The 10120-nt window shown below is 41.1% G+C and overlaps 2 protein-coding genes across 2 annotated transcripts in view; both read right to left on the bottom strand.

Moving 5' to 3' along the window:
- The window catches only part of fam13a (family with sequence similarity 13 member A), a gene marked incomplete at its 5' end in the record, with an annotated part of 61514 nt that extends 53619 nt beyond the window's left edge, over positions 1-7895 (bottom strand). The window contains 2 exons of the mRNA XM_080837050.1: positions 1359-1554; positions 7869-7895. Coding sequence (XP_080693176.1) covers positions 1359-1554; positions 7869-7895 — 223 coding nt within the window. The remainder of the gene's footprint in view (positions 1-1358; positions 1555-7868) is intronic.
- Positions 7896-9819: 1924 nt separating this feature from the next.
- The window catches only part of LOC308363369 (ovochymase-2), a gene marked incomplete at both ends in the record, with an annotated part of 32765 nt that continues 32464 nt past the window's right edge, over positions 9820-10120 (bottom strand). Inside the window, one exon of the mRNA XM_080836181.1 lies at positions 9820-10023. Within this exon, the coding sequence (XP_080692307.1) occupies positions 9820-10023 (204 nt within the window). The remainder of the gene's footprint in view (positions 10024-10120) is intronic.

Genomic DNA, 10120 nt, shown 5'->3' with positions numbered 1-10120 from the left:
CTTTTTTTTTTTGGTAATTTATTCAGTTCTGCAGAAAATCTTTCAGCTCTAAGAATCTTTCAACAGTTTTCTCCAGATGGTGTTGGACCACCAGCTCTGTTCATGTGTTTAGTTTAGTTAATCTAATGTACAATTCAGCACAAAACAGTTTTGGTCTAAGACCAGCAACCTTACTACCCACAAAGCATGCACCTACCATGACTATATACCATCAACATGAATTTGAAGATTATACCAATTTGCTTATAAAAACATACAAAAAAATGGCAATTTGTTGCATAATGTTGCTTTAACTATGGAAACAAGTAATAGGGTGGAAACATCAGGGTAGGGTTATTTCTCAACATGCATTATACTGTATATGAGTTCATGATGGGCTATGCAGCAATCATAGGCATGGAGTTGCAACACATTTCACCACAGATGGACTTGATCAACCATTTGAAGTCTAGGACCAAGTGATTGTTGCAGTCATTCATACCTGTGCTAAGGTAGAAAAAGCAATGGGGTACATGGGCACAGCATGGCAATCTGCTGCCATCTAGTGTTTAAACTCCAGCTGAACATCTTATCTAAAGGTCACATGAAAATTAGTTTGTGCCTTTAATGGGGAAATTCTCCTCCAAACATGACTATGTGTCCACTATAAGAAGGGACTGCACATTCTGTCTTGACATCAATCTTCTGTGTAAAATGTGGCTTGTCTGTTACTTAATACAAGGAACCAGCAAGATGGTTGGTTCCTTGTAAAACATGACACAATAGAGTGGAATTTTGGAGAAACATTATGATGAATAATATTGACCAATGCCTGTCATTGGAATCAATAACACAAAAGACTTACGTCCATATGTCCAATAATTTCAGTATTTCAAATTAAGTTTAAAGAATACAGCAAAGACATACAGCTGTGAAATCTTTTTATCTATTTTTCTCTTTTGATTTATGTATTTATTTATTCCTTCTTCTACTTAAATTTTAGTCTACCATTTTTTTAATCTAATTTATAATATTATTATTTACTTTGCTGATTTAATTCCATTTTCATTTCAACAATATTTGCTTGTATGAACTTCTTTCTGCTGTGCCTTTCAGCTTTTTCTTTTCTAAACCTTTTACACTTTACTTTTTTGCACTGCTGATTTAACAGATCATCTGTAAAGCTTTTCCAAGACCATTTTAACTGAGTACAGTGCTAATAAAGAACATAAGTCGTCGTCCCCATCCCGACTCATGCATACAACTTACAGCAGAATCTATTACATCCTTATGCTATTCATAATCATGCAACAGCCCCTTACTTTAATATACCGATAAATCGATGCTAGTAGCATAACTAGTAGCAGATGATACCTTACCATGCTGTTGTAGGTACTCCACCATGCTTCGGACCACCAGGGGCACTCCATCCTCCACCAAGCCCAGCTCCCTCAGCTGTAGGAGGGACACACCAAACACCCTTTTCACCTCTGTGGCAGTGGGCCTGGGTTTCATCATAGGCAGCTGCACCATCTTCTTCATGTCCTCCTTTATCTGCACAGCTGCTTTGTTGTGCTTTCGGGAACACAAAAAAAAGGAGGTCAGCTCTCCAACCACAGGTACTGCCATGACTGGCTGAAACATACTTGCGGATGTCCTGTTAAAACAGGCATACAGTGGACCAGTGGAACACTTCCAGGCTCGCAGTGTTTCTCCGGCGGCTAAAGGGAAAGCCCTGACCTGTAGGCTATCTGTTACCACGGTTGCCGTGCACCTGTATCTAGGGGGTGTGTGCAGCAAGTGGGAAACGCACCGGAAGCAACAGACGGCTTTGACAGCTGACTCAGCCTAGCTGTAATAAAGAAAATGGGCTAAGCTAAACCAGACAAGGTAGTGGAGTTCATGCACACAGAGAAAAACTACAACCAGCAGCCTGCCTTCTGTAAAGAAAACTGAACATGTGTTCTTGTGAAACTGGTGAGCCAAGATAGACTACCATAATATACAGTCTGTTATGGGTAGACCTAAGACAATTACACAGTTAAGCGTTGATCAAGTCCAGAGTAAAACCAGTGATGCCGTAGCCCAGTGTGATATGGATACGTATTAGAGTAGGCATATGTCTATTTTACCATAGTTGACATTGAGCTTTTGCTATGCAAATTAAACTTCCACTGTTTGGAGTCGCAAGCTAGCCATCCAGCCATAATGGTCATCCTGACCTAAACTTACAGTTTAGGACAGCTTTCTGATAGTAACTAACTCAGTTACAACAAACTCATTTACACTTACAAACATATGATTACTAAATTCAAGTGAACTTAATTGAATTAAGATGACTTTCACCAGGTCCATAGCTTCGCTAACTAACTTACCATTTTCAGCCATCTCCTCTGCATAGATCTGCTAATTCTGCCTAACGTTCGACGTTTTTTGGGAACTTGCCAGAGTGGCATCTCAGCTGTTTTCAAGCACTGTATTATGACACAAAATGTGTAATATATTGCTAAATATAACTAACGATTACAACAAAGCATAAAACTACACGGACTGTAAATGATAACTGTACATGGACAACATTCACATGTGCTGTCAATCTGATTACCTGTATCCATGGAAACGCTTGGTGTTACGACCCGGCTCGTGAGCCGCAACAAAAATTGTAGACAGAACACAGAGTATACAAAAATAGGGGTTTATTTAAATAATACAAAATAGGGGGTAAAATAGTAAATTCAAAACAAAAAAAAACGCATAGTGCGCACGAGCAAAAGCATGTCGAGAATGCAAGGGCCTCCCTTGGCTAACAGTTTGGCCAATCCACACCTCCTCATGTGTGGACAATCAAGCTAATTATGCCCATATACGTGTTCCACTGCCAATGCAAAGCCAGTGGGGATTCAGAGGGGCGTCACAATGGTGCTTTTGGAAATTATCTGGGAGTGTCATTGCACTGATGTTTTTGACAGCACATGGAATAAGCGGAAACACAAAAAATCGTTGTGCAGGGTTGCCCAATCATTTCCACATTGATACTATCACCTTGCAAGTCTTTCACTGAAAGGCACTTGGCCAAATTGAATCAGTCCTCATCCATGAGGAAATAGTACCCTGATTCACCACCCCAAGGATGTCAAAGCAGGCAAAGTGAGACTCGTTTAACTCCTGCCCACAGTAGCGCCAGTCCAGAGGGTGGCGCATTTATTCCCCTGGTGAATGGAAGGCCATGGTGGCATGCCAACACAATTGTGGGATTCTTTTCAGAGGCCTTTTAGCTGCCATCTCTCAAAAATGCAGCCTGCATTAGCAAAGTCTGTGCCTCTCCCCTAACAGCCTTCCACAACTAGTCCTGGCGTTGTTGTGAAACTGTGACATTTCCTTCTGTCATTTCTTACACTACAATTCACATACAGTACTGTGCAAAAGTTTTAGGCAGGTGTGAAAAAATGCTGTAAACTAAGAATGCTTTCAAAAATGGAAGTGTTAACAGTTTATTTTCATCAAGTCTTCATAAATTAACAAAATGCAGTGAAGGAACAGAAGAAAATTCTAAATTAAATCAATATTTGGTGTGACCACCCTTTGCCTTCAAAATAGCATCAATTCTTCCAGATACACTTGCGCAGTTTTTGAAGGAACACGGCTGGTAAATTGTTCCAAACATCTTAGAGAACTAACCACAGATCTTCTGTGGATGTAGGCTTCCTAAAATTCTTCTGTCTCTTCATGTAAACCCAGACAGACTCGATGATGTAGAGATTAGGGCTCTGTGGGGGTCATACCATCACTTGCAGGACTTTCTGTTCTTCTTTAAGCTGAAGATAGTTGTTAATGACATTGGCTGTATGTTTGGGGTTATGTTCCTGCTGCAGAATACATTTGGTGCCAATCATACGCCTCCCTGATGGTATTGCATGATGGATTAGTATCTGCCTGTATTTCTCAGCATTGAGGACACCATTCATCCTGACCAAATCTCCAACTCCACTTGCAGAAATGCAGCCCCAAACTGGAAAGGATCCTCTACCATGCTTCACTGTTGCCTGCAGACTCTCATTATTGTACCTCTCTCCAGCCTCCAGCGAACAAACTGCCTTCTTCTACAGCCAAATATTTCTAATTTTGACTCATCAGTCCAGAGCACCTTCTGCCATGTTTCTGCACCCTAGTTTCTATGTTTACGTGCTTAGTTCAGTCACTTGGCCTTGTTTCCTTGTCGGGGTAGAGCTTTTTGGCTGCAACTCTTCCATGAAGACCACTTCTGGCCAGACTTCCCCGGACAGTAAATGTCTGTACCTGGGTACCACTGGTTTCTGCCAGTTCTGAGCTGATGCCACTGCTTGAAATCTTCCGATTTCGAAGGTAAATAAGCTTGATGTGTTTTTCATCAGCTGCATTAAGTTTCCTTGGCTGAACACTGCGTCTACGATCCTCAACGTCTTCTTCAAAAGAGCTGGAACTGCACATTTTGAAACCCCTGTCTGCTTTGAAATCTTTGTCTGGGAGAGACCCTGCTGATGCAGTATAACTACGTTGTGTCTTGTTGCTGTGCTCAGTCTTACCATGTAAATGGATAAAAAATAAACATTTATTGTTTACATTTTTCAAAGCATTCTTAGTTCATAGCATTTTTTCACACCTGCCTAAAACTTTTGCACAGTACTGTATATAAATATAATTTATTTATTTATGCATTCTAGTACGGCATTTCATTCTGATTACAGTTCTCTGCGTTAAACCCAAACCAGATTTAATGCTAATCTAGGAAAGCACCCCAGTTGCTCTGATGGGATTTGAGTAATGGCAATGACCAAACATGGCTTGAGCAAGCATCCATTGCTGAAGTAAACTTCACAGATGGCACTTAAGATGGCTCAGACCAGGCTGGGAGAAGAAGCAGATGCTCTGTGCTGCAGGTCTCTGTCCCTATTGTGTGCTCTCTCTGATACACATGAAATGCATCACAGAGATGAGGCACTAATAACTCTGCCAAAGGACATTGGCCTTTTGATTAAGGGAATGTTACGCTTGGCTGGCAGTCCAACAGCAGCTAAGGAAGAAATCATTGCCAGGGATGTGTCTTGTTAATGTTGCTCTAGTGTTGGCAGGGTTGGGATGACCAGAGGCAGATCTTAGTATGGCAGCCGCCCAGGTAGGCATCTTTCTGGGACGGCCAAAAAAAAAAAATTGTAATGGTGACATTTGTTAAATAGATTTCCAATCCCACCATTTGCATATCATGACAACGTGTCACTGGGTGAGTCAATTAACATTTTCAGAGTGGGCACCCTGATTCTAGTTTGTGAGCTGGGAAAGTCTCCCACTCAGAAGTTCTAAATGGGTGTCTAGAACTGCTACTGGCCATGACAACACAAGGTTTTACTGGTAGTACTGGTGGCAGCTTCATGGAGTCAATGATCTTTGCGTTGGTTGCTCAGATATTACAATAAAATAATAATTAAAATAATTGCAGAAATGTGTAAATGTTGTACTTAGAGGCATAGTCTGTGATTGTAATACCATGCACTTCTAATCAAATTCAGCAAATTGCTCTTCACTGTGTTTGCGCCTAAAAGATAGTTTTCATAATCAGTCCTGGCTCTGTAAATGGAAAACAAACATAGTGGCTCATACAGAGGTATAAACTGCCTGGCAAATACAGTGTAATTTGATTGGCTGTTGAGCTCAAATATCAACAACTCTTCATGAAACCGAATCGCAGACTATCTTTAACTACACATTGTTATTATTAGTTGTTAAAGAAACATTTAAAACAAGTTAATCTGTTGAGGTTTGATGCATTTTCTCAAAAGCCCACACATGGGTGGCTTCAATCTTATTGAACCTTAATTACACCATGACAAGGCCTGTGAAATATTCAAGACACATCACGCTGTACTCCCTGTTTAGTGGGTGCTATTATGTCAATGGTACCCAGTACAGGTGTAAAAAAGATAAGCCTGTCTGAGCTATATTGCTCATGACTGTCTTAACAAGTCTGTGCAAGCATATGTCCCTTAAATCTGCCCCTCCACACGTACAGACACACACACCCACACAAACACAGAGAGATCAGCCCACTACTCAGGTTTATCTTTGTCCTAAGAGGGATAAGTGTGCCATTCACCCTCTAAGCGCAGCGTGACTCACATCTCTAATCTTGCAAATTGTCTGCAATTTACATTTATCCATCGTCATTTTTTACAAAACCCTCAAATGCAGAGTGAAATTTCTCAGCCACGCATTTTGTGCACAGGCAATGTGGTCTTACCCCCCATTCTCACTACACTGTGTTCATGGAAGCTCATGGTAATTGTTAGAGGTGGGCAACTCATTGTTTTCCCATGGGGAAGTTGGTGATTACACTTCACAACATCCCATCCCCCCCTACACCTCAACACTAAACCATCAATACCACCCCCCCACCCCCAACTCACTGTCATTCTGTCCCCACTGCCATGTCATACACAGATGGCATATAACACTGACCCGCCACACTTTCCTAGTCTACAACAGAAAGACTAAACCTCTCATAGAATATTGCCTTAGACTAATGTTGTTGGCCACTATCCCAAAGTTAATTGTATGCAGTTTGTGTATATTTGCAGGTGTTCAGTGTACAGAGTCAACTAAACAAAATCAATACATCTTTTGCTAGCTTCAAGATTTGGAATGCTTCACTGTAGAAATGCATGTTTTCCTGCTTCTGAAATCTAAATGTATTTGTTAATGCCTGTGGGCGCAGCTCCACTGTTCCACAGTGTTATAACATCTCTGTGAACTTATGTTTTCTTCCTCCTGTTGTTCACAGCATCACATGCCCAGATTTTGTGCCTGACAAGCCATAGCATGCTCTCTCTCCCTCCCCCTCCTTCCCTCTGTCTCTCTTGCTGTCTTTGTGGGTGGCCCCGAGAGCAACTGGTGCAAAGTCAGGGCAGCATGAAGACCCATTCACAACAGCTGCACTACAGAGAGCTACCCATGTGCATGCTCCACTCCTGCCCTGTGGAACTAGCCACCTCCATTTCACAGAAAAAAGTGTAAAAAAAAAGAAAAGGTATCGGTCAGAAGTATTGTTATCTAACTGCCAAAAGTTTAATCTTTATAAACCTGTTATACATTTTCTCAAATAGTAAAACGTTTCAAAACTACACAACAGCTCTCTCACCCCCAGGTGAGTGTTAAATGGTCACTCATCAACTGATGAACTAAAATGAGAAGGAGGTAAGTCTTATGGTAAAACTCAGGTAAAAGACACTGCATGATTTGCAAATGCTGGCTTACTCCTCCTTTAATGTGTTAGTACGTTTTTTGAACACATCTTTCGGGAAGGAGGAAAAGTTTGTCAGCCCAGATGTTATTTTTGTTTTATTGATCATCATCCTGAGTCAACATTTCATCCCCATTATGTGAACAATGGGGTGACTCTTAAAGATGTTTATAGTGGCCGTTTCAAACGTTATATGGCCGTGTTTCACAGTTGCTCAGAGATGACGGGCACGGAAAGGATTTTCCAAAAGTTCCAGGAGAATGAGGTAGCCTTGTGAGGGCTGAGAGCTGAGCGACAAACAAAAATGACCACTGGGAGCATAGCAGTTCTGCCAACGCACACATACACACACACACACACACACACACACACACACACACACACACACACACACACACACACACACACACACACACACAGACAAACACACACACACACCCACACTGTGAGGAAAACATGTATGCATAAACATTGCAGTCATAGCTCAGAGACTTTTTACTATTTTTTATCTTCACAGTCTATCTCTTTCTTTCTCTTTTAACTTTTGCCTGAACAGAAAAACTCCATCCCTGACGGGCCTGTTGAGTTGTGTGCCTGGCCGGCTCTTTTATGTACTTACACAGATGGTGAGTGCTCCGGCCCCCATTCTCCTTCTGCCCCCAGATTTAAAAGCCTGAAAGGACGAGTGATGAATCCGTAACAAATCCTCCCTTCTTCACTTAGATTCCAGAGAATGCTCTGTAAAAGGGTCCATGGTAGTCCCTTCACAGCTCCAAAATGCCATCTGAAAATGAGGCCTGCAATACTCCTGAGAAAGTTTTAGAAGTGTCAGTAGGGCTGGGCAGGAGCTTCCCTGAGTTCGACTCCTTTTAGCTCTCCCTCTCTCTTTTTCTCCTTCTCCCTCTCTCCCTCCCTGACTACCCCTATACACAGATTAGTGTCTCCTCCAGTGCTGAAATCTGAGCCCTGCTCTGCCATTGGCTGGTGCGTCAAACCATGTGACCAGCAGGCTGGAACTTTTGAAAGTGTCTCACCACAGGAGGCTGAGTCAGAGAATGAGGGCCCCGGGGCAGCTGGGAGATGTGGTATGTGTCTGGGCTAAACTATCTCATATCTGCCCAGGATCTTGTCTTTGCACAAACACTACAGCTTAAAAGTCTGGTATCACCCAGAAAATTAGACAAGGAAAACAAATGTTTGTATCCACCAAATAAGGTGTAAAATGAATCAAACATATAGTCAAGACATTGACAAAGTTCAATCTCTGCCTGAAAAGGCAATTTTGTGCTTTGAAATTTGCAGTATTACAGTTCGATTGGTTCTTCACTTAACAGGTCTTAAACAAATTGGAGCAATGCTTTGGGTTTCTGACTTGTTATATATTAATACAACTATTGCTATATTATTGTATATTATATTAAACATTAAATGTATCAAGGTGCAGGCAGAGGACCATAACATATTTTGATGTTCTTTGATGTTCTCCACTGGCAAACAGTAGTTGTGACTGGGGCCTCCTAGTTCCCTGATAAGAGTCGTTTGAACTGTTCTGTGTAGGATGTGTTACACAACTTTGTTAGATATCTCCAGTTTCTCGCCTATTTCTTGCATGAAATAACCTTAATTTAATTAATAGACTGATGCAGTCCTTTCCTTCTGACCAGTTTTACACCACAATCAATTCTAGTGTTCCTGGTAATCAGGTTACTTCCATAAACACCACAACTATTTCCAGCTGTACAAACATAGTTGCAAAACGGTTTTCTCATAATTGATGACCCTTTTAATCATGATAATTTTGGCTAACATATTGTGCCATTGAAAGACTAGAATGATGGTGGCAGAAAATAGACCTTTTATGCCTTTTCCATTCAGAATGAGCTATTCCCAGCTTTAGTATTCATTACAACATTAACAAAGTCTACATGGTACTTCTTATCAATTTTAGGTTATTTGAGTGTGGTTTCCTTTCCAAAAAAGGACATTTATTTTGAACTGTAGTGGCCCACAATAACATAATTTATAACATAACAGTGAACTACAACTTTAAGTAAGACCAAGTGAAATTAAATGATCTATGCAGCTGTGGAATTGAGAGTAAAGAAAGGAAGTGGCATAAATACAAAATAACCAACCCCTTATAATGATTGTTATACCAATGACAAACACTTCCAATGATCACACTTTTCAAACCAATATTAACAGATTTTAATATGACACTTTGGTAGCATTACCAAGGTTAACATTTAACACTCATTTGTAAGGCATTTGTAATCAAAAACAAACAGACAATTTTAAAACAGCAAGAAGAGACTATACAGCATACCTTAATTATGAGATACAAAATAGACTGAAATGTGTGGAGGCTTCCAGGCTTCCTGAGGTTCCTGTACTGATGGAATAGCAGTAAAACTTAATGAGGTGTGACTGGTTGAATGTATCTGCAGAAACCAAATCTCTCTCTCTATATATATATGTATTCCCCCATGTCTTATACCCCCCCCCCCCCCCCCTTCTCATCCCCCTTGTATCAGTCTTTCTATAAGCTGGTTATATAAACCATTTGAATGTCACTCTCTACTGGGCTTGCTGGTGCTCTCGTAGATAACTCTCTTCATGTTGTCCTCGACCCAGTGTGAGAAGGCAGATGTACGGGTAAACACTGATGGCTTCTTGTCCTGGATGCAGCCGAATGGGCCGAAACTCACAATGCCATGGACTTCCCAGGCAGCTGTACCTCCTGGCCGACACACGAACGGGCCACCAGAGTCACCCTTTGTAGCAAGAGCAAGGATTGAGATGGAATATATTTAAACAAACTCTTCTTGCACACAATCATTTTTCTCTTTGTGCACACAAAAATAAAAAATG

The sequence above is a fragment of the Sprattus sprattus genome (genome assembly GCF_963457725.1).
Source record: "Sprattus sprattus genome assembly, chromosome: 4".
In the NCBI taxonomy this organism is placed as follows: Eukaryota; Metazoa; Chordata; class Actinopteri; order Clupeiformes; family Clupeidae; genus Sprattus; species Sprattus sprattus.
This window is presented reverse-complemented; position numbering and strand designations above follow the sequence as displayed.